The sequence below is a fragment of the Corvus moneduloides genome, chromosome 26, assembly GCF_009650955.1.
Source record: "Corvus moneduloides isolate bCorMon1 chromosome 26, bCorMon1.pri, whole genome shotgun sequence".
Classification (NCBI taxonomy): Eukaryota; Metazoa; Chordata; class Aves; order Passeriformes; family Corvidae; genus Corvus; species Corvus moneduloides.
In genome coordinates this window covers 65571-90695 of record NC_045501.1, presented here as the reverse complement: position 1 = coordinate 90695, position 25125 = coordinate 65571, and the positions used below count along the sequence as shown (strand labels likewise).

Below are 25125 nucleotides of genomic sequence, written 5' to 3'. Positions count from 1 at the left end.
TTTAAAACAGATGAGAGGAGAACGCTACAAAACACGAGTGCTGAATTGCATCATTCCCGTTCAATCTCCTACTATCCTGGAGTTCCTTCTCTATTCAGTGACTCAGATATTGCACTGGCACTAAAAAAGAGGAAAACTATCCAAAAAGAACCTGGATATACTGTAAAGGACATTTAGTCTATAGAGAGCAGCAAAGAGCTCTGTCACTTTAATCAAATTACAGGTAACCCTGGTAATTCACTGGTTAGAAAGAACCTGTTACACCAATTTCTAACAACGCTCAAGATTTCAAGCTGAACTTTAATGACCGAAATCAGAAACTAATTAAACATCTACTGAAGCAAACACATTTTCCTCTCTCTTGCATGAAGCTGACAGAGCTCAGGGAAAGCTGCCCAGTGCCCCCAAACAAGGGGCTTGTGTCTCATGGGGCTTTTTAAAATGGTCTATGCTGAACGTGTCAGGCTGTTGAATCCTTTCCGGACACTGAAAAAGCTTAATTTAGCTCAAGGCACTAGAAAAAGAGAAAAGATATTTAACTGATGATTCTTCCCACAGAAGAAGAGAGCAAGTGCAATACAAGCACTTCTGAAATGCAGTTTATCTCCCGAGTGTTTTACTCTCTTGCACAGCTCTTCCAGAGCAGCTTTAAGGCCCCTTCCCACCCAAATCATTCTGCAACTCTATCATTCTCTCCAGTTTTCTTTACGCTGGAGAGTGTACACAGGAAGGTATCCCTGCCCATGGCAGGGGGTGGAACTGGATTGTTTTTAAGGTCCCATCCAATCCAAACCATTCTGTGACTCTGTGATTAACTCTGCCCTTTGGAACTCCTTCTATTAACGTGTTCCACATACACACCAGGCCAATGGGTCTGCAGCTTCCCAGAGCTCCCTCCAAGCCCTTTTTAGCACTTGATGCCACAACAACCACCTTTCAGCTGCCTGGTGTTAAGGGAGTTATAAATGAGCAGTTCTCCAGCAAAGAAGTCATTCAGCATCCTTGACCAGCTCCTGCTCCTCATGCCTCGGCCCAGTTTGCTTTCACGAGCTGCTCTGGCTTCGCTGCCATCCCAGACAGACTGAGCTCTGCCATCTTGTCTTTGCAGTGCCTGTACCCACACAGTGGGTACCCACTGCCTCTGATTCTGGACTGATTCTCTGCAATTAGAGCAGTAAAAAATTAAAACCTGCACTAGGGGCTGGGAAAGGAACTGAAAAAGAACAACAGAAAGGAATTATTCACTCTAGACAGCACTGCAAGACCAGTGCTGAAGTATTTTACAAGCAGCCAAGAATGATCAAAGGTAGGTATCAAATTATACCGCCTAATTAAACTGGAACAGGAGTGGCAGGGCAAAGGCCAGCAGCAAGCATAAGCTGCACATAAACAAAATCTCATTCATTCTCCCACCATGTCCTTAAGATCAAACCAAGATATTGTAACCATAAAAGAGAGAAGACTAAACTGTAAAATATCCGACTGTTCACAAGTAATCCCAAGTTAGAGCATGTGAGAGACTGGATCCTGTTCACTATATAAACTACTGTTTATGACCAGGACTACACAGCTACAAGCCAATATAAATTCACTGCTTGATAACAGCATTTAAAATAAAGGCAAGAGATTAAGAATAGATAAGGTAATTTTATTTCTGTGCAAGTCATTCAAATTTTGTGATGCTAAAACTAATTTAGTTGGGTTAGTTGATACCAGCAGAGCTGTAATTACACTGACACATATGCAAAACTGTTCCATTCATATGAAACTGGATTTAGGATCCCTATTGCTTTGCTGGTAGCAGCTTCACAGAATATTCTATCCATAAAATGAAGCTGCTGATCTGGCAAGGCACAATCCTGAATTAGCTAAACTTTTTTGTTAACACTTGAAAAACTGCATTATGCTGCACTTACAAGGCGGGTTTTACCTAAGAAAATTGCTAATTCAGCCACCTGTAGTTTTCAGTAATTTACTTGCTTTTCAAATTCTTCATTTCCTTGCAAAATTAAAAAAGCTGTTAGAACTTTCTGTTTTGAGGAGTGATGACTGCTCATCATCCTTTCCTTCCACAGAGGAGCAGGGACAAGCACACACGGCATGCCCCAAGGATTTAACTGAAATATCTAATAACCATGTGATTATTTGTGTGAACACAGACAGTTGAAGCAGACTGTCACTGACGCGGGAGTGCCGCGCTCCTCAGCAGGAGGGGATTTAAGACCCAAAATCTCTCCGAAGCTTTGGTGCACACGAATCCTGTGATAGCACCAATATCCCAGGACCAGGTCTAGTCCTTTAAGTGTAAATAATGGGAAGGCAGCACTCTCAGGGCAGCCCCTTTCCAAGCTGAAAGAGGAACAGCCACGACACGCAACAGGGCCAGGACCATTTATCGACAGAAACGCACCCATCTGGTGACTTCCCTTCCAAAAACCACTTTCTCACTTACACCTACTCGCTTCCATGGCTGAGAGGATAACAAGAAAAGCATAACAGGGATAAAACCGGTATTCTCCTAAGCCTGCCTTCATCTCTGCAGAGAAAACACTTGTAGAAATTTCAAGTTTAAACCTTCCATAACTTGCAAACATCCCCAACCAAAGGGGCCCTGATGGCTCCATGACACACCATCCGCAGGTCTCATCACGTGTGGTGGCTACGTGGGCTTACAAAATACAGCCACAGGTGACTCTGTGTGCCTGAAAAGAATCAAGCTCCATTATGTACACACTTTTGAAAGCAGGGAAGACGAAATAAAGAAATTAAAAATCAGCCTGTAATCCAAGAGTGACACTCAGTCCAGTTCCAACAGTGAAGAGCTGCCGGAGACCCTGGGCACGGTGGCTGCTCCTCCCTCCCCTGCAGAGTGATTTTTCTCCCCACCACAGAAACTCTGCAGCAGGACATTGCAACAGAACGATCAGACATAAAGGTGCCTGCCTGTGAGCTCCAGAGTGGCACTGATTTCACAACTGGCCGCAGAGCATTGTCCCACCCCAGCTCACATCTGCCTCGCTTCCTCCTTGCACCCTCAAGTCTCCTTCCTCACTTTATTATTATTTATTTCTCTTGTGTATAAAAAAAAAAAAAAAAAAAAAAAAAAGCTTTTAGAAATGTTCTGATCTTTCAGAATATCTTCATTTCCCATTGCCATGCCTCTTGCCTGTATGAACAGGCTGATTTGGGACACTAGTCCAAAACATCTTTTCTAACTGGGGGGGATAGAGGAAGAGGATTAAGAAATTATAACAGGGTATTTAAAAAATCCTGAAGAATAATTCACTATCGAGACTTAAAGCAGCACCTGGTGAGGCACCAGGCTCAGTGCAATCTGCAGTGCTGTCACACACAGAGCTACAAACAAGCCACAGGAGCCCTTCGAAAATCAGGATTCAGACCCTGACAGACAATCCAGGCCTGTGGGTTCTGTCAGATACGTGACACTCAGTCAAGACATGGCATATGTCAGGACCCTAAATATTAGATTTAATGAATACTGAGATACTGAACCAAATAAATGTTGAAAGTGAGGATTATTTTTTTCCCTTTGGTGAAAACACCATTTCAAACCAGTTTAGGTTAATTTGTTTTCTCATTTCATTTAACTGTAGGATGTTCCTTCTCTGTTGACACAAAAAATGCCCCTCTCCACCTGCAGCATAAAAACCTCAGGCCATCAGCTGCAGCTCAACAAATCGGGTGCTTAGAGGGGGATTGTTTTGCCTATTAAAAAAGCTGCTGCTGCTAGAATAAGAAAGCAGGTTGTTCAGAAATGTATACCCACAATATGTACTTGGAAATGAATGAAGCGTCATATTTTGGTAACAAACAATATGCTATTTCTTAACGAAGTGCATGGAAGAGGGATGGATTATACTATTGCATATTTTAAGGTGCAAGAACCATTGGTGAAGGTTTCTGGCAACAGAAGGTACGGAAGTATACTGGAATGTAGCTTGGAGGCGGGGCCAAAGACATCTCTGATAGAACTCCAAATAAGCTTAAAACAGCAATATATCATAGAATCACAGTATTGTTTTGGTTTGAAGGGACTTTAAAGATCATCCAGTGCTCTCCTCCTGCCATGGGCAGGGACATGCTCCACTGTCCCAGCTTACTTCAAGCCCCATCCAACCTCGCCTTGGACACTTCCAGGTACCCAGGGGCTGCCACAGCTTCTCTGGGCAGCCTGTGCCAGGGCCTTACCTCCCTCACAGGGAAGAAAATTTCTTCCTAATATCCAATCTAAACCCACTCTCTGTCAGTTTAAAGCCATTCCCCCTTACCCTGCCACCACAAGCCCTCGTAAAAACTCCCTCTCCAACTTTCCTGTAGCTCCTTTATCTAGGAATGGAATTACAGAGCACCAACAACTACTCCAGGAAAATCACCACAGAGCAAGGAAAGAGAAGTGCCAAAGCAATGGTCCAGAGCCAAAGATCCAGCTCAATCCTCAACCTCCCGTCTGGTTTGGGCATCGGTCAGGGGATGAATCTGTGATGAAAACTTGGCACATGGCTGTGCAATAACCCCACCCAGGACCCTGTTCACATTATGCTGGAATGTCTCGTGCGTGGCATCACCCCAAACTTGGTTGATCAGACCACAAGTTTAACTGAACCTGATCAAGGCTTCCTGCATGGTTAGAGCCAGCCAGGTACCAACTGCATCAGAAATTAACTTCTGCAAAAGTAATGTTCAATCTTTGGAAGTGACGCAACCCACCATCTTGGTGTGGTCATGCAGGACACAGGAAGAAGTTTCCAAAACAGGTCATCCTGCTGTGACAGAAGTAGGAGAGGGCCAGAGAACATGCCCAGCTGGAGATGAGGGCTTTTCCCTAGAAAACAAGCAGCCCAAGAGGATGTAAGGGCTTATTTCACATGACTGTATCCTGTGAATGCACTTCTGCTCTCAAGTGCACAGGACACCTCTGAAGGCACATTCCAGGAGTAGGAGGAAAGACGTAGCCAAGGGAAGAGCGATGGCCTGATTTAACTCCGCAGGAGGCTTCCCACACCACCTCCTCTTGCTATAGAAACCTCTTAGCTATGTCTAAAAATTAAAAATTCTCACACACCAGAAGTGTAATCGTGACAGATGCTCCATTTTGTGCAGCCTCAGTGTGAAACAAGGACAATTTCTCTCTTCGAGCCTCTGAAAAGCCATGGAGTTTCAAGGCAATTTTTTTGCCTTTTAAACATTATGTACACTAGAGAAACTTTTGGGGTTCTCCCTCTGTTTAAGCATCTACACAATTATCTGAAGTGCAGAGCTATTATCACTTCTTCCCAGCTCGAGTGCTGTGATGACATGTTTACCACATCCTCTGCAAGGCTGAGCAGTCCAACAGCCTTGATGCAAATAAAAAATATATGTGGGAAGAGCAAATTCTAAAGGTTCTGCAACAACATCACACCAGCACCAAGGAGAAAACGTGGGATTTTCTGCATATCTCTATTGCAATTTCTATTCTGTCAATATGAAAAGACAGTTGGGTGTCAAAGTAAGATGGATAGGGTTTGTCTTGAAAGCAGCACTGGGGAAAAATCATGCTAGAACTGGTAAGTGTCTTTCAAAAGCCAATAGATATGATATGCCATTTTTTTCCTTCCCGTTATTTAAGAACATAAAAGTTACATCCAAACTATCCTGAAATTAATGCAGAAACATCATGAGTTTGACAGGTCTCCAACGAACAAAAACCCCTAAACACAGGATTTGGTTTAATTCCAAAAGTTACAAACAGACACACCATTTATCTGCATAAATTTCAGGGACAGTTCTGGAGCTCCAAAAAATTTAAATCAGAAATTTTCCCATTTCACATGAAGAGTTACATTGGTTTAACAGAGATAAAAGTCCATCTGTGGGTACGCAGGGACACATTCATCCACCCGTTTAATCTCTGCAAGCCCAGTTGGTTTCCATTTGAGTATGTGCCTGTCAAAACAAATCACAAGTCCCAAAATAATGGATGAAGAATTCCAAAAATGGATAGTAAGAACTGACACACCAGGAAAAAGATATTCAGCATATGTTATTGTAACTGAACAAGGATCCTCCTTCTCCAGCAGGTTTCACTGCTGGAGACAGAATCCCAGAATCACTGAGGTTGGAAAAGACCTCCAAGACCATTGAGTCCAACCTGTGCCAGATCCCCATCTTGTCACCAGCCCAGAGCACTGAGTGTCACATCCAGTCATTCCCTGGACACCTCCAGGGATGGGGACTCCACCACCACGCTGAGCAGCCCCTTTCAGTGCCTGACCACCCTTTCCATGAAGAAATTCTTCCTGAGACGTCAGGGTTTGCCACATTAAGAGCATAAAAAAGGACTAAAAATTCAGATGCCCAAACCACAATGAAACATTGTGTGTGTTTTAGGTAATTTTTTAAAAAGGGATGACTCAGTAATTCTGACAATTCTGAAACACGAGTTTCCTACTCATGAAACCTCTAGGCAGATAGGGGTTGCAAGGCACCAAGGAAAATTCAATGGAAAATTAACTATGCCCAGAAGGAATATATTATACACCTGGAACCCCCCCCAAATCTAATGGCACTTTCCAGTAACTGGGTCCTTGGCATTGCTATGCATTCTGAGATACAGAGTGGGCCTCCCACCCAACTTCCACTCCTACACAGGAACAGGAATTTCAGATCAGTGTCATGATGACAGCATGACAGAGAATTCAATGAAAAGAAATGTAAGCCTACTGCAAACACTATGGTATAAAAATACTTAAAAAGGAGCAAAGTCTCTCCTGACACCAACCATTTTAAGCACAATATCCTTCAAAAATTAGCTACAACATGAGCATCAGGCACTTCAACAGCTTTTCCTCAAATTATTCCACCTTGGTAATGATTGTTTATTTACTTGTATTTCTAGAAGCTCACTCTTTAAGTGAAAAGCAAATACTTCTTTCCCTCAGCACAAAGGGGTTTTATAATCCACTCAAATCTAATTTGTGGTCATTTCGGAACACAGAAGGAAAACATCTCAATCCCATTGTTCTAATGTTTTGGAAACAAATGACTCGGTATCTGTAGCATTTTCAACTCACTCCTCAGCAGTTCTACTTCAGCAACGATGAGAAATCCAATTTTTTAATTGCACATTCATTTTATGTTTTGTACGAGAAATTCTGCACATCTGAGCAAGGAGGTGACAAACTCAGATTATGTAAAACTATTGCAACAACAACTAAAAGGCAAATAACCACCAGCAGCATCACCCTACCTGACACTAACTCCCTCCTAGTAATGGCTTCCTTACCAACTAGGAGCCCCAGAATCCCTCATCGTACGTTGATTTTCTGCAGTTAGAGGAGGCCGAGGAATACCAAACACAATCCCAAAGTCTGTGCACGACAAATTGTCCAAATACTCACAGGGCTTTGTTTGCTCTCCCCGTCCCCTGCGCATGCAGCCCAGCAGCGCAGTCAGCAGGCTGGGAATTCAGGGGTACCGCTGCCTGGAGAGCACTCTGGCACAGATCCTCCTCCGGTCCCTCCCTCTCCCTAGCGCTGGCTCCATCCTGCTGCTCCCCACGTCAGGGTGATGTTACAGGTGACACCTCCCGCTGCTGATGTCAAGCTCCATTCCCAAAATCACAAGCACTGTCTCCCTGCGGCGCCCGCTGCCCCTACAAGCATCACCTGCGTATCTTCTGAGTGCCAGGGAACGGGCTCCAGGAGGATTCCAGAGAAGCTTATGGACACACAGCCTTCCCTCTTCGTCAAGTCTCCCACTGTTATAGAGCTGCTTTAATTCCTACCAGAATGCTGCAGCAAATGTAGCCTCTACGCCTCCCTTGGGGGGAAAAGGAAGGAGTTTTACAGTTTCTTTCTGTGGCGCAGCTTATTTTGCTCTTTTCCTAGAGCAAACTGCTGAAAGAACAGGGAAATAATGGATCAGGAGACCAGAGTGACTGACTCATGGATGCTCTCCCGAACATTTCGGAGTAAGCTGAGGGGCTGGTGATGCAGCCCAGGACCAGAGCTGATGAATGGTGCAGTGCTGCTGTTGTCATGGCAACTAAGGGGAAAAGAAAAAAAAAAAGGCAGCACCATATAAGGAGTTGTGACATGGATTCTGGGAACAATTTATATTAAATGGCTGTAAGCTTTAAAGCTGCAGCACCCCCTTGGTCGGGGACAGGTTTCATTGTTCACATTGAAGCAGTCGGCACAAATTTTTGACAGGATCACACCCAGCCCAGACACATCTGCATCCAGAGAGTTGTACGAAAACACAACAAAACAACATGATTCTGCAGTATGTTCAAATAACTGGAATTGAAATAATTGAAATGATTAATTAAAGGAAATGGCTGGACGCTAATACAGACCCAAACTAACGTCTGTGAAAACAGAGTACCACCGGGCCCCCCAGGTATGCACAGCCCCGCACAGGTGAGGAGGAGCTCAGTCCTTACAGAGCAAGGCTGAGATGAGCCAAACTGCAGCACCATCAGGTGGCTGAGTGCCTGAGCAGCACTGCCACCAACACAGATCCTGCCAGGCCTCCCAGAAACAGGAGAACATTTCCAAATTGACCCATAACCCAGGTGCTGCTGGGCAAGGGAGGCTGGCAGAGCCCCCAGAGCATCTTCAGGTATGGCAGAGCAGGGAAAGCCAACTCAAGCACACCTGCCATCACAAGCTGTGAACAAGGCGAAGGTTTGTATTCCGTGTGCAGCACTGGGGAAAAACACATTATTTACCAGAACCATCACAGCTGCTTTTCACTTAATGCATGTGCTCAAACAGACAATACACAGCGAGGGAGAGAATGGCCACTGTCGCACCCAGCACAACCACAACACTGCAGTGCTGGAGCCTGGGCTCAGCAACTGAAACGTTGAAATCTGATGATTTATGTTATTTTTAAACACAGAATCCCAGAGTGGCCTGGGCTGGAAGGGACATTAAAGATCATCCAGTTGCCACTGCCCTGAGGGACACTTTCCACTATCTCAGGCTGCTCCAAGCCCCATCCTGCCTGGCCTTGGACACTTCCAGGCATCCAGGGGCAGCCCCAGCTTCTCTCGTAACCTGTGCCAGGGCCTCACCACGCTCACATCACAGAATCACTGTTAAGGTTGGAAAAGACCTTGAACATAATCAAATCCAACACCATCACATTCCACACCAAACCGTGTTGTCAAGTGCCAGAGCCATACATTTTTTGAGGACTTCCAGGAGCCGTGACTTCACCACTTCCCACACGTGCCAGCACTGATGGCTTCCCCCCAGCACTGCCACCCCTGAAGCTGTGCCTCATCATCTCTCATGCTCCCACCCAGCTGAGCTGGTGCAACAATTTGGAGAGAACAAGTGGTCCTGGGGGCTACAATCATTAATCTGGGCTTGTCACCACTCAACAAGTAACAATTAAAGTTTTCAAGCGGAGAGATCTCAGCTTTTTTCAGACCCACAATTACAGTTAGCATCAAAGAATATTGAACCATTTGCTGAAGATATAGAGAAGAGAGATGTGATAATCCTTGTGGCTACTCCCAAGAGATGCAAGGGTATCCCATGAGGGATGGGGAGAAGACAAGACCCCAGCACTACAAATGACACAGGTGATGGTGGCCCAGGGAATGTTGTGTGTGAGATCCCCAGCCCAGATGGACCTGGAGGGCTGTTGAGAGCCACAGTGGTGGGTCCTTACTGGTGTCACTGGGAAGAGCAAGCCTCCATCCTGCTCAGCCCTGCTCTCAATAACTCTGAAGGATCTCATGAAAAAATACACATTTTCGTTAGGAAAGAGGCTGCTATTAATTGCCTGAACCCACCTAGGAATATTCCTACTCATTTCTGTGAATTTTATTCTTAGGGAAAGTTCCCAAATTCCCCAAGCACAAGGGAGGAACGCCCTCAAAGAGGGGATCTGCAATGAAACCAGTTCCCCAAGCCCATGTCTTCGAAGACACTGAAGCAGCTAATTCACACTGGATACAGGAGGAATCAGGCCTCTGCGAATTCAAACCGAAACATCTAGGCCAGGTTTTTGTTAGAAAAACATGATTTCTTCCCTAAATTTCTTGCTAATATTCTCCCCTCCTCACTCTTTGCACAGGCACTCACACACGTGCTCTTTCTAAGAGAATCCTAATGCTTGCAATCTGTCATTCAATAGAAAAAATAGCAATAGCCAAGTACAGTGATGAATAAAATTATCCCTACGCATATAAATGTACAATATGTAAATGAACACTCCTTCCTGAAGAGGAGGAGGAGTGGGATGCGGCACCGGGCTTTGTGCAAACCCTCTGCACATGGTGGGTTCCACAGGAGTCGAATAAAACATCATGAGCTGAGTCTTTCAGCCCAGTACCTCCTTTATTAATCTAATGCACGTATTTTTGGCGCTGATTCCCAAAAGCACTTACATACATTCATCCCTAAGCACCCTCCTGGAAAGCACTGCTGTCCTCAAGGCAGGTATATAGAGCACCTGCATTATTTTCATCACAGTTATGGCTTTGAGTCAGCTATAACACACTCTTGACATACAGTAGAATGTTTAAGCCCATTGTTTCAACAGCAGTTGCTCTTTGTGTAGCAAGCACGGTAACTTTTAAGTGGTAATTTTATTGCAGACACAAACCAAAATGGTGTCTTCACTTACCTATCCTGGGCTGGGAGGGTGGGGGGTTTTCTTTCTTTTTATTACACATTTTTCACATTATTTTTGTAAATAAAGCCACTGTGATAAAAAAAAAAAATTAAACACCACAAACTGAAGTTGAACGAGCTGATTTAAGTATGTTTTCAGCCAGTGCTAAACAAGAGGTGACACGGGCAGGAGGGGGAGAGCTGATTACTTATGCTGACTGTTACTTCACCCCTTAGAGCCACAATGATCTTAGTTTTTCTTAATCACCAGACTATGCAGCAGAGTGGAAATTGCACCCACATGGAATATTTATCACCCTCTGAAACCAGCCAAGCCTTCATACCCAGCAAACCCAGACACCAACATGTGAGTGAATGACCTTAGTTCCTCTGGGTAGAAAACACACACTCCATGGAATGTGTTCCTGTGACTTTTTACCTAAAATGGACATTTTAGCTTTTCTGTGAACGAAAAGCTGACTTGGTTACATATCAGACAGATTAAGAACTTTAAAAGATTATGTTATCATAGAATTATGAAATGGTTTGGGTTGAAAAGGACCCTAAAGCCCATCCAGTGCCACCCCCTGCCATGGGCAGGCACTCCTTCCACTAGCCCACGTTGCTCCGAGCCCTGTTCAACCTGGCCTTGGACACTTCCAGGGATGGGGCAGCCTCAGATTCTCTGGGCAACCTGTGCCAGGGCCTCACCACCCTCACAGGGAGGAATTTCTTCTGCATATGCAACCTAAATTTCCCCCCTTGCAGTCTGAACCCATTCCTCCTTGTCCTGTCACTCCAGGTCCCGACGAAGAGTCCCTCTCTGGCTTCCTTGTAGGCTCCTTCAGATACTGGAAGACTGCTCTGAGTACCTACTAAATGGTCCTAGGACATAAATTTTTAGTTTAAAAAAACCAAAACATAGTCCCAGAAGTGATGCTCTTGCAAAGGGGTGCTTACAGCTCCTCTGTGACCTGACAGAACCCATCAGATGGCCAGTTTGAATATGGACAATTTTTTAAGCCACTTAAAATTTTGACCACCTGTGATCCACACTTAAGAACAGACAAACCCTGGGCAGAGCTCTGTCTCGTTTCCAGTGCTGGCACAGGTGGCTGCGGGCCCCGTGCGAGGGCCAGCGGGCCCAGCTCAGGCCCTGCTTGGGCCAGGCCGGGCCACGGCCATCCTGGAGCCGACGGGCCCTGTGCCACCCGCGGAACCCCCCACAGCCCTGCTGTGGGCAGCCGGGGCAGCTCGGCTCCCCCTCTCCAGCGCGGCCAAGATTCAGCTGAAGCTGCCCTGCTGCCTGGCAAAGATCATGTGAGCAACAGCGATAAGTGACATTCCAGCTGCAAGGCCTAGGTGAGATTAACCCTTTTAGTGCTGTGAAGAGCTGAAAACCTGAGGGAGGAGAAAGAGGAGATGCTTAAAGCTGAAATTCTGTTGGAAAGCTATGATGTATCAGAGCACCCGTTGTAATTTCATGAAGGCATGGGGGGTGGAGCATTCAACTTGTGCTTGAGAGCAAAAGCACCTGCGCTGAGATAGGCAGATGCTGAAGCAGCTGTAATTTCATGAGAAATTTGAACAGGGAGAGATGGAAGCGATGAGGACTTTTGCTCCAAATGGAAAAGGAGAAGACCTCAGTTCCTAGAGATGCTCCCAGAGATAGTCCTAGAGATGAAGATGAGGAGGACCCTTTGCTCCCAGGGAAGGAGGAGAGCCTCTACTCTTAGAGATTAAATGCTCCCAGAGATGGGTGAAGAGAACTTTTGTTTCTGAACGGCTCAACCTTAAAATTGTACCCCAGTAGCTCAAGATTGGACCCTCGAAAGCAGTTGTGGGAAAAGCTGCAGGTCGTGGGAGGGGACTCTCACATGATGCGAGCAGAGAACCAACCCGGGCGGCTGTCTCGTTGTGGTAATTTCTCCATAGCATGGGCAAGAGAGACTCCTCTTCCTAAATGGACTGAACAAGGTTATTACGGAAGTGGTAAACAGACTGAACATCTCAAGGGTTGAATTTTACATTGTCAGTGGGAGAAGGGAGAAAGGTGGGGGGAGGAGAAGTGTTCTGAAGGTGTGGTATGATTTTTTTTTTTTCCTCTTTTATTTTTCCTTATTTTAGGTCTATTAATAAACTTCTTTATATTCTTTCAAGTTTGGTGCCTGCTTTGCTTTTCTCCTAATTCTTATCTCACAGAAGGTAAGCAGTAATGAGTATTTTGGACCAAACCACTACGAAAGTATGAAAGATAAAGATTTTTATGTAGCAAAGGGTCCCATCGTTTGGACAACTCTCTAAGGACGCACAGGATGGGATTGCTGGGGTGTCTGTGCAGGGCCAGGGGCTGGACTAGATGATACCTGCAGGTCTCTTCAAGCTCAGGATATTCCATGCTTTAATGATTCTTTCTGCCACGGAGGAACATTTTTCTTTTCCAAATCTCTCAGATTAGTAGTAAGTAAAAGACAGACAACAAGGAATAGTTGAGGAAATGTGATAAATACTGTGAACTACAAAAAGCAGAAGCACTGCTCTTCCAGCTCCTTTCCATGTCACCTTAATGAAAGCAAACAAATTCCTACCATGACTGCAGGAGGATGTAAAATAAACACCTTCATTTTACAATATCAACAGTAAATTAAACTTATAATTTAAAAAATCTTCTCCACTAATGCATGGAAACACATCCTGAATTCTAAGTGCATTGGGAGCTTCACTGGAGTCATCGAGACAAGGACGTGCAAAGCATAAGCAGGGGTTTGCCGGGTATATGGGACTGGGTCCAGCTAGAACAGATTTTTAAAGCATATGGAAAAGGCAAAGTATGCAAGTACAAGACAGATGTAGTCACCTCCCCAGTCCATTTCCAAGTTTTGTGTGTGACCCCAAAACGAACCTCTGAACAAAACTGGAAGCCTAACACTTCTCTTCTCTTGCTTCTGTGCAGTAACAATTACCAGCATTTTATTGACATCCTCGTTTGTACCCAACCTGTTCAGGTCTAGATTTCATGGCATATGACTTCCAAACCACCCTGACAGAGGAATATGCATCTTCACCAGGTACACCTGCAATGTGGCTCTGAGCACAGGCTCCAGAGAGCTCCCAGACCTTGAGGTTTGTGGGAGTCTCCATCCCTCTCTTTGAATTACCACCTGCAACAGCCACTTCTAGAATTCCAGGTCTTTTGAGGAACCAGCAGTCTGATCCAAGGACCAGTCCTGCCCAATCATGGAATCGTGACTCTGTCACAACTCAGAATCTCTCCCACTTATCCTTTCCAAGTTCTCCTTTCACCAGAGGGCAGAGGAAACAAAAGGCACCAAGTGCATCAAAGCTCCCTTTTGTACACATAGATCAGACTATATCTGGTAAAAACTCCTTTTGGAGGTTTCCCTCAGCACAAGCACAGGACCCTGGCTGATCATTCTTAAAGCTGGGCACAGAGTGTGGTCAGATTTTAGGCAAGAATCAAGTTTCTCAAAAACTGTTACCGGTAGAAATACCTTCTTTCAGGCTTTTATACGGATGTTGGACTCCAAGCGCTTTTGAAAATCACACTACTGCACCATCTCTAGGTATTCAAACCACAATCCTAACAGGTTAAATAAACAAAGCAGTATCTGAACATATGCATGAACAAAAAAAAGAAAAAATCACGTTGCTGTAGAAGTTCATAATTTCTCTGATGTTCTCTTGACATTCAAAATTTAAGCATCAACTTCTTTAAAATTACTGTAATGCTTCCACTGTGCATAAACCACAACACAAAGTGGACCTAAAACACACTCTGATAGAAATTTCTCAAGAACTAGAGAGTATTTGTAAATCAGAGAGACCTTTTTCAGCATAGAAAGACTTCTCTGTCAACACAAAAATCCAATCCATCCCCAGGTTTGACTGAAGCAGATGCTGTAATAAACAAGGGAATGACTTGGATACAGAAACTGTTCAAAGCTTTTTCTTTCAGATTTTTGCACCGACGGACCTTAAAAGCCCCAGTGAACTTTATTAAAGTCCTTACCAGTTAACTTCTTCACAGGTTGGAGCCGAACACTGATAGACTGATGTGTGAGTAAGGGGGAGGATGGAAGGGAGCGCGACATGCCCTCCATAATCCGAATGTGCTGCATACCTTCGGTCACTGGGAGTGGTGGAATAGCGTAGTCAGGTTCAAAAGCACAGTCGTTCTCTGTGGAGGTGCCTGATGGGGACAGAAAAATAAAAATGAATTGGTTAGAATGCAAGGGAAAGAATCCTGCTTCCATCATTCCAAAAGGGCTGGTTGGAGGGAGCTCTGCACAGAGCCAACTTGCCAACTGCTTGTTGCCTTTGCACAGTCGTGACACATCCCTTGAAGAAATTCGAAAGAGCATCTCAGTACCCTCTCTATATGATGAACAGCAGAACCATTAAGAATTTCTTTCAATGTTCTTAATTTGTCTTTCAGAGACTTAGAGTCACCAGTTTTCAATATAATGACCATAGTTTTTAGATTGTTGGTTTCTAATAAAAAACCTCCCAGCTGAATTAAATTTCAATAGGAGGACCTTTAGCCTAAAAAAAACCCCAAACCCCAAATAAAATGTAAGCACAAACACCTCTAAAAACAGCCACCAGCTCCAACTCTCCCGAGAGACACACAAAGCCCACGTGGGGGTCGCATCACTACAGATCCACAATGGAATACATGGAATAGCATGAGAACAAGTGAAGATAGAACAATAAAAGGACACGTTGCTAATTGTGATCAGTATTAATGAACAGTGAAGGGAAGGTGCTCCAGGATCAGCAAGACTCAGGAGCCATAAGGATCCTCCTATTAGCTGCAGATATGGAAACCCTGGAGTCAAGGACACTTGGATCTCCACTCTTGTCAGTAAGATGAACAACCTAACCCAGACAACTAATAATTCATCTTCAAAACCAACCCAAAGTGTTAACATTCATATTTCACTCATTTTCATTAACATTTCAATAATGTGAGAAAGCCAGACTTGTGTCACACTATAACAAGACAGATTTTAGCTCTTATTGCCTGCTGATGTTTTCCCTCCATAAAGACATTCCTTACTGGATTTCCACTGGATAGCTGTGCTGTTCTTAATGGCTTGTGAAAGTACGCTTAAAAGAGAAAATGTCTGCTGGACAGAAAGGGAGATGGACAAGAGTGGGAATAAGACAGAAGGGTAAAAGCCCCAAATGCATGGTACACCAGAGGAGACAATGGATGAGCTGTATTCCCAATATCCAAATTACAATGTGAACAACCCAACATATTGTTTATGACCAGCGGAAAAACCCATGTTGAAATAACTGTCAAAAATCTTGGACCAGTTCCTGAAGGATTCTAGGAGGCTGCAGCACCCATGGCTAAAATCCATCCATTCCTGGTGCCAGAATTCAGGAATGTCTCTCAGCAGTTTTGTATCGCTCTTTACAGGAAAACCAAATAAGCACTGACACCCTTCACACCTACACTGGTTTTGACATTTCCAAACATAACTCACTCTCTGCTTGCTCATCCCTCACCAGTTACCAGGAGCTCTCTGCAGGCTCTGCCAGCCTGGCCAGGCTCACCAGGAGTGTCAGGGAAGACAGACCACCATCGCTGCCAAAACTAGCATCCAAAAAAGCCAACCCATGATGGGTTTTTAAAATACATTTGGTGCCAGGCATGAAAAAATTTTCCTAAACCAACCTAACCAAAACCTCCAACCTAAACCTCCTCCGGCACAACTTGAAGCTGTTTCCTCTTGTCCTGCCAATGAAGCTTTTCAGACACTGTGACACTTAATCACACACGGTAATGTGGAAGGTCAGACAGCAGAAAGACAACTGCCTCATTTCAGCTGGATGCTTTACCCAAGGATAATAAACTTCCTTAATCCACCATCATGAAAAATACCCATTAACATGTGCAGACAGATTTCAAGTGATGGACACAAAGCTGGGAAAAGTTAGAGATAACGCTTCTATATAGAGCAGAGACACTTCTCCTCCTGTGCTGCAGAAAGCCTGCCTCTACAATTGCATCCTCTGATCCAAATGGAAATACTTAGCTCAGAAGCTTGTTTCTCCAAGAACTTGGAAGCTTTTTTACCTTTTCCCCTCCTATTCCCTCTTACGCTGAAACTTCTTGCTAGTTACTGCAGTTCCTTCAGTCACAGTCACCAAAGTGAACAGGTACAGGTTGGTGATTCTTGAGCGAGGATTTGCAAAAAAAAAATCACCTCCTCCTCTGCCAAAACCCATGCCTTTCCCACAGCAGCAGAGATCCAGAATAGATGGGCTGAGAGAGCAGAGATGTGCGCAGGGAGCTCCCAGCAGCGGCTGCATCTGAGCTGCTCTGTCCCATAACAAGAAACCATTGGACATGAGCCAAACACAGGGAAGGACGTGCCAGGGACCCACGGCAGAGCAAAGCTCAGCCTCTAGCACACAGTTACACAACAACAACTTCATCTGAGCTCAGAGTGGGAAGAGGAGCCACTGTCTCTGAACCTCAAAGCACTGCTCCTTGTATGCAAGCTGCCATGGGATATGTACAGCTATAAATTCCCTGGTTCTTTCCTAATTTTTCTTTCTTTTAAAACAATAGAATTTAAAATAATAAATTTAAATACAGTAATTGAAAGATTCTATGTGAACAGAGCAGTTGACACTTCACAGAGCTTCAGGGTTTTAACTACCAATTCCGATCCCCCTAATTCTGATCACAGCTTCAATCACTCAAAATCATTTCACCCAGGCAACACTGGAATACTGCCAAAAAAGGACAACGCTCTGGAAAAAATGTCCCCATAGTAAGTCATTAGGACACCATGGCAACAACAGGTTTGAGCCTAAATGAACGGAAAATTCTTGCTGCAATCCCAAAGAGAGTAAGTCAATGGGCATAGAACCTAAAAGAGCCCTATTTCCAAAAAATGCTGCTCAGTTTGAAAGCTGTATGAAAATACAGCATTTTCACAACCCCCACAAAGGAGAAAATGCTTAAAACTAAGTAAAGCTGCTTCAAAGGACATGTAAGCCAGCACAGATCTAACAGCTGCTGCTGTCAGGGACAGAGATCCCCATTATGGGGCTGTGTGTGGTATTAACCAACCACCAAACCTACTCTGAGTCATGGATACTCAACCAAAGTGTCTGTTGAATTGTTATTTAAAGAATATAAATCCCGTTTTTAGTACTCCCTTCCTTGGACCTTTTGTCCTCTCCCTGCAGGATGAAACAAACCAAAGCAAAAGATGTAACACGGGGCTGTTCAGCCCCCAGGCAGGTACACACAGGTCCTTCTCCATTGCATCCCAGGGCTTGGGGAAGGATAACCTGGTTATGGTGAACCTGCCAGGTTCCCCTTTTGACATCAAGGGAAAGGCAAGTAGAAACCTGGAAACCGAGTGCTGGTTTGGGCTGGTATGTGCTGAAGAATTCCAGCACCACGAGCTCCAACAGAAGAACGCTCTGTCCCTCTGGCTGCAGTACCCAGATACCATGCTCTGCAGGTCCACCTGTGCTGCACCAGGAATTAGGTTAAACTCCTTCAGCCACTCAAAGATTGTCTGGTTTGTGAACCTCAGTACGTTGGTAGCTGTGCAGATAATAACGATGGGTACAAAGTCTGTCAGGTCACACAGGCTGACGAGAAACACAACACCTGGGAGGTATCAAAGGTGAACAAATGAGACGAGTCCCCGAGGCAGAACAACACTCAGGTTTTACCTTGCCCAGCTCGGCTCTGACGGGAGTCTACACTTGCCTGTCTTCGGTCTGGTGGCTCCTCGTTCCCTCCATCTGCATGAGAACCAAAACAGCACAAGTAGAACATCACAGTGGACAGGTCAGGCAGATGCAACTTTTCCTTGAGTCCCATCACCTATCTCGGAGGAACAGCAGGACAAAAGGTCCCTCTGGCAGACTGAAACTGGGGAAACTGCTGCTTGACTCTGCTGCTCGTTCCACCTTTGCCCCAGCTCACTGCAATGAAATCTGTGAGGTCCTCGGGACAGAAGGAAGGTTTTACTTGCTCCTATTGATCCCACAGACATCTGAATGAAATAAAAACCAAATTGTGCATCTTCAATGAGTTCCTTCACTTTGGACTGTTATATCAAAATATTAAAATATTAAGCTTTGGAATAAAGAGATCCAGATAAAAAGAAAAAAAAATATTTGAAACATGAAATTTGAAATTGTGTCCCTTTAAAATTGTCTGCTAAAAACCAGGAAGGCTGGGAAGAACAAAATCTCTTATTACATCCTCTTGAAGATGTTTAGGAAAGCAGCTACAGTTAACAAATCCCAAATCCGTCTGGATAAATGCAGAGTGGGACATTGTGTACAATATTATACAATTCATTACAGGCTGCCTTTCATTGATCAACTGACCAGATTAGAAACAATAGATACACCCATCAATACAGATGCTTGAGCACATGGAGTCTCCGGCAGCTGAGAGCAAAAAGAAGCCCAGCTCTGCAGATTGGGAAAAGGCAAACCCGGGGATTTCAAATGCAGGCTGCATTTCAGCAGTACTTACCCCTTGCAGCAGGGCAAGGGGAAGCTTTTAAAATCTTTAAAAATAGTTTTGAAATAACTGAATTCTTAAATAGCTGTTTAAAAACTCAATAGTTGGTTTAGCATTGATGTGTTTTGATGATACTAAAAGCATCTGCATTCTGATATATTTATATGTCTGGATAGCTCTACAGAAGTTATTTGTTGGAGGGGCCTGTTATGCCATAAAGTAATTTAACTTTATCAACTCCTGCTACATGTGAGCTATGTCTGGCTTGATGGGAAGTTGTGAATTGCAGCACAAGAGCAGAACTAAAATGGGGACTAAAAATTTCAGTCTACCCCCACTCCCAAAAAAAGAGGAACCACAGCCCAGGCCAGGAGAGGTCTTCTGTTCCCTCTTCCCTTGGTGAAATGCTCCCAGCCCTCAGTTTCCCTGAAGCAATGCTCAGGCACCTTGAACAGATGCCAGCCAGGCCGTTTCTGTCACCTTTGCATCTTTCCCTGCTGACACAGCAGCTACACATGAAGGTCATCTGGCTACAGCAGCCCAGAATCCTGATTTTAAATCAACTGCACCTGCCCCAATAAGCCACCAGCTGCCAGGTGCCAAGGAGGCCACAGACCACGACACTTCCCCAGTTCCCTTTTCCATTCTGGTTGCCAGAAGGATGTCACACTGCGAATACAACTGCAACTGGGATGTGTCCTTAGGAGCTTTTATTAGCCTGGAGATGCCCTCTTGGAATTAGCTGCAATGAGCCTTCCTACAGTCAAAGGCATTAACAGAGTCCTGATTGTATTTTCGCTGGTAACACCCAGTATGGTTTGGCCATTGCTGTGCACATGGATATCACTATCCTCATCATCCCTAATGGCCCCTGGCTATGAGCCCCCACAGACAACCTTTAAGTCATGAGGAAAACATTTTGAGCTCCAAACATAAATCCAAATGAAAAATAATTATAAGGACTGAACATTTCAAAAGACAAGAAAGTCCCAGTATTAAAATCAGGAGTAAACCCCTGTATTTATCCAAAGACACATGATCACCAGCAAAAGACAAACTCCATCCCTGAAAGTTTCATCAACCTTGCAAGTGTTCGACACCCAGCTAGATGGGGCTCAGTGGGTGGAACTGGATGAGCTTTAAGGTCCCTTCCAACCCAACCCATCCTGAGATCTCTTGATAATTCTATGAATCAATCTCCTTGATCCCTTGGAAAGGCAACACCTCTGCTGTACAGTTACCTAGGTGTATCAAACCTTGCCTCGAGAACAAGCCTTGGCCAAGGGAGGGGGCTGGGGGCAGCAGCTCTGGGGTCCTGCTCCCCAGAATGCTCCAACACCCAATGGTGGGACACAAAATGGTGACAACAGGCTGCCAAAGCCACTGGGTTGGAGAAGAGGAACAGCTGCATGGGAGCCAAGAGTCTGGGATGGATCTCCCTGCAAGTTACACAACATATTAAGGGGTAAAGAAAGCTCACAGTAAATTAATTTCCAAAATGCATTTAGCAGGTGGGAAAGGAAAAAATAAATCAGATGACTCAGCAGATATTAAATCTTCAGTCAGCACACAACTGCTGCTGCATTTGATATGGCTGCAGCAAAGGTGGAGCTTGGGGGAAACCAAGGATGGAAAGGAACAGCCACAGTTAAGAGCTGAACAACTGAACTATTTAATGGTTTTTCTCTTCACTACAAATCAAAATGTTGAGCACAATCTGCTCCCAGCAGATTGTGGAGGAGCAAGGTTAGCAGGGAACAATACCACACGTAATTATGAAGTTATCTCACTGTACGTACAAAAAAGGGGAGATTACTCTTCCTAAGGAAATATTAATTCTCACAGTTTTTGAACTTCCAAGTGCTCGTATTTACATCCGCCTCTGTGCACACATCAGGACTCTGTCATCCCAACCACACTCTAGTTATTTTATTTATGCATGATTTTAGGTAGTCGCTAGTATTTGCTTTAGCAATAGCTATTGTTTATAGACGTGACCCTACTATTCAGACAACAATTTGGGGACGGTATCACTCCTGAAGTTCAATCAACTCAGTTGCTGTAACGATTGCCAATGCGGTGAAACATCGAAGCTATTGACAAATCCTTCAATGCAACAGCTAAAAGAGGTCACCAGAAGTAAATCGGTTGTGAAATCATTGCTAGAGAACACAGCTATCCGAGTTAATTTAAAATAAAGATCAGCACAGACCAAGATGAACCTGTTTAAGGAGCTTTACAGAAGCTGACAGGCAAAAGAGGAAATAGTCAAATGCCACAAGGAAAGTGAATAATATAGTAAATATTGACTCAGTAATTCATATTCTCTTGCATCTCACCATGAGAGGGAAGAAAACTTTTGTGTATTTTTTAAAAATTAAGACAATCCATTAACTCTTAGACACTATTTTAGTTTTTGAAAGCTACTGTCTCATCAGTGTCCAGCATCCATCCATCTGGGATGCTGGACGCGGGTCAGAAACTCAACAAGGCTTCTGAGTGCCTGATTCTGTAGCAGGAACAAAGTAAGCAGTCATGGCTATTAACTCTTTCTCTCAGTTACAAAGAGATTACAGGATCTCAAAGATCGTGATTAGTGACAGGATCATGAGAGCAGCCTCTCCTGCTGTAGCCAGGTCTGAGAAACACTCCTGCTTTCTCTTCTCCCCCCATCCCCAGCCCACCAGTTCTCCATTAAAACCAATGACACAACAAATCCTCCCCAATGCACACAACTGGATTCTTTGAACTGACTGCTCTGACAGGGAAAGAAAATCCCAAGGTTTCAGCATTCCTAAACAAATTCCCTGCACAAAGCACCACAATTAGTATGAGGGGGCTGCAAACAGGAGCCAGATGCATCTGCACCAGCACATCTGATGTCAGTAAATCCCACAGCACCTCTGGCATCACCTCCGTCAGCACCTCCTGCCAGGTATTCTCGTTAAAGGCAAACATAGCAAGTTTCATATAAAATCAAGTGTCAGCAGCCCAGTATTTCTGGTTTCCTATTTAATTAAAAAGGCCTTTAAAACCCACACCGTGACTAAACATCTCCCAAGATCTTTGATCTGACAAAGCAATTTTTAAGAAGAATCCAAGGGTGGGTGAGGCTGCTCCATGCATGCTGGGAAATCTGCAGCAGGAACTGACTGCAGCGGATGTGCTGTTGCTCTCACGGCGACTGGCAGAGCACACTCCACTGTCAGAGCTGATAAATCAATAGTTTAAATCCGTATCATATCAAAATTGTATCTGGAAAAGGTGGAAGACTCACACAAAGCCAGTCAAGCCGTTAGGGATGGATCCGATTCCAGCCCAGCCCAGCATCCCTGCAGAAGGAAAGGTCTGTGTGCATGGCACAGCGTCTGGAGATGTGGCTCCCAACTGCCATTGTGCTCCCAAAACAGAGACACGGGGGGAAAAAAACCACCCCAAAATAAATAAATCAAACAGCTCCAGGGGCTGGAGCCCACCGGGAGGATCCTGGAGCTGCCAGCACTGCCGCTGCAGGGGCCGGCGCCGAGGCTGATGCTGGAACCCGCCGCAGCGATGCCGGCGCAGGAGAGGGAGTTGCAAATCTTGTTCTCAGCATTCCCGATGGATTCCAGCCTGGTGAGAGATGACACGTGCCACATGATCTGCCTGCTGCTCTCCCAGGGTGAGATGTGCTCGGCAAGGGGCAAAGTGTTCCCCAGCCAGAGCAGGAGAGGAGAGGGAGCCCTCTCCTCCGAGTCTGATACTGAAAAGAGTTATTTTAATCAAAAGTCCTCCCTGATTATTTAGTTTGTGAGTACTTTTCTGCCTCAGAAAACAATATGCACCACCATTGCAAATTATTATTATGCTACAGTTAATTCCATTATAAAACTATTATTATTATTATTTTTCTTATTGCTGTTGCTATATAATTAGTATTGTGGTAAAATACCACAATATGGTTAGAAATAGCGTTATTGCAGTGTTATGATTAAAATCAGTATGATATGAATTATTATGATAATTAAAATTTTTAAGAACTGCATTAAATTACTAATAGAATGAAACATTTACCCCCATGAAAATAACTCCCTGGTGGGAGTGTCAGGGTACAGAGGATGGTTGTGGGTGTTGAGGGTGGAGTATTTTTACTGATGGAACTATAGCACAGACCTGGGTTATTAATCACCATATCATTAAAATCCAGCTCCCCAGTCACCTTCCAACAAGTTGAATCCTTTAGCATAGAATCATTAAGGTTGGGAAAGACCTCCAGATCAAGCCCAACCTATGACTGACCCCCACCTTGTCACCCAGCCCAGAGCACTCAGAGCCACCTCCAGGCCTTCCTTGGACACCTCCAGAGATGGGGACTCCACCACCTCCCTGGGCAGCCCCTGCCAATGTTTAAGAACCCTTTATGTGAAGAAATTCCTCTTGATGTCCAACCTGAACCTCTCCTGGCACAGCTTGAGGCCTTTTCCTCTCATCCTGTACCCCGTTCCCTGGGAGCAGAGCCTGATCCCCCCCTGGCTGCTCCCTCCTGTCAGGGGCTTGTGCAGAGCCACAAGGTCCCCCCGGAGCCTCCTTTGCTCCAGGCTCAGCCCCCTGAGCTCCCTCAGCTGCTCCTGGGGCTCCAGCCCCTCGGTGTCCTGCCATGAGGGGCCCAGAACTGGACACAGCACTTGAGGTGCCTCTCCAGTGTCCGGCACAGGGGACAGGCACTGCCCAGGTCCTGTGCCCACACTCTGGCTGGTACAGGCCACGTGCCCTTGGCCCTCCTGCCCACCTGGGCACAAATGGGCTCCTGTTCAGCCACTGTTGAGCAGCACCTGGATGCTCTGATAGTTCACACAAATAATCCAAGACACACAAGGCTTCTATTTCTGTACATAATTCATTAACGCTATATAAACTACTTCGAATTCCCAGACTTCTCCACACACCAGATGGGCAGATTTGTATTTTGTGCCTAAGAACACACACAAAACCAGTTGTTTTTCCCCTCAATCACATCCCTGCCCTGATACAAAAACCACCTAATAAAACAAAAAAAGCTTTACCACTGTGTACAGTTTATTATAGAAAACAGTGTGAGATGGAAGTCACAGAAATGCTTTCATAAATATAATATTTAATTTATTAATTGTGAATCCACAAGACTTCCTTTCTCTTTTGCAAATAACCTGACAATATTTTAAAAATGGAAATGCCATGCTGTGTTTTGAAATACTTCAGCTAGAGTGGAAAATCAACATATATTTAATACAGATAAGCATTTTAGTTTATTGTATGTTAAATATAGTCCCAGTGGCCACTGGAGCAGCAAGCAAATGTGGAGTCACCACTACTACGGGCATGCTCTGACTCCAGATGGGTCCATGGCTTGAAAATAACCTGGAATATCATAAAATGTTCAACATTATGAACAATTATGGGAGTCCTGACTATAGCAAGGCCTCATGGAGAGCAGAAACTGGGGACACTTCATTAACACACCCAAAGACCAGGACACAAGTGTTCTGTTATCCCAGTAGAGTTCATCAAATTACACGATGGATTTTATCCATAACTATAAAAATACAAGTGCACTTTGTACTTGGGGCACTTTAAAACGTGATTAGTAAGTACATGCTCTAAATTCATAAAGGGCAGCTTCCCTACACCCACAATAAGGAGTCATCTCTAGAGGAGAAAGCAATCCCTCTGCACAGGAGACGGAAAACAGAGTCAATGATAAGACATTTATTTCAGATAAAATATCTGCTTTGTTATCAAATTCAGAGGAGCTGGTAAGTCACCCAGAGCACCATTTGTCAAAACATTGTTACTGCACCATTCTGCATTTTACTGCTTTTAGCTTTGTTCTGATATGTAGATGAAAACCTTTTGTTCCCAAACCATGAGACAACCAGAATATAAATGAGGTTAACAGATAATGAAGTATGTGGCCTCCACAGACTATTAACCTGGACC

The 25125-nt window shown here is 44.6% G+C and overlaps 1 protein-coding gene across 11 annotated transcripts in view; it reads right to left on the bottom strand.

The window, feature by feature from the left end:
• The window catches only part of TANC2 (tetratricopeptide repeat, ankyrin repeat and coiled-coil containing 2), a 195997-nt gene that overhangs the window by 116134 nt on the left and 54738 nt on the right, over window positions 1–25125 (bottom strand). For 4 of the 11 annotated variants that reach the window (XM_032091741.1, XM_032091740.1, XM_032091744.1 and 1 more), the window contains exons 4-5: window positions 18366–18437; window positions 14665–14844 (exon numbers count right to left, since the gene is read on the bottom strand). The exons of 1 other annotated variant lie outside the window; for it this stretch is intronic. In XM_032091741.1, the coding sequence (XP_031947632.1) occupies window positions 14665–14844; window positions 18366–18437 (252 nt within the window). Of the gene's footprint in view, window positions 1–7400; window positions 7642–7667; window positions 7781–14664; window positions 14845–18365; window positions 18438–25125 lie in introns of those variants that run through there. 6 more of the 11 variants (XM_032091745.1, XM_032091746.1, XM_032091747.1 and 3 more) reach the window with 4 other exon arrangements.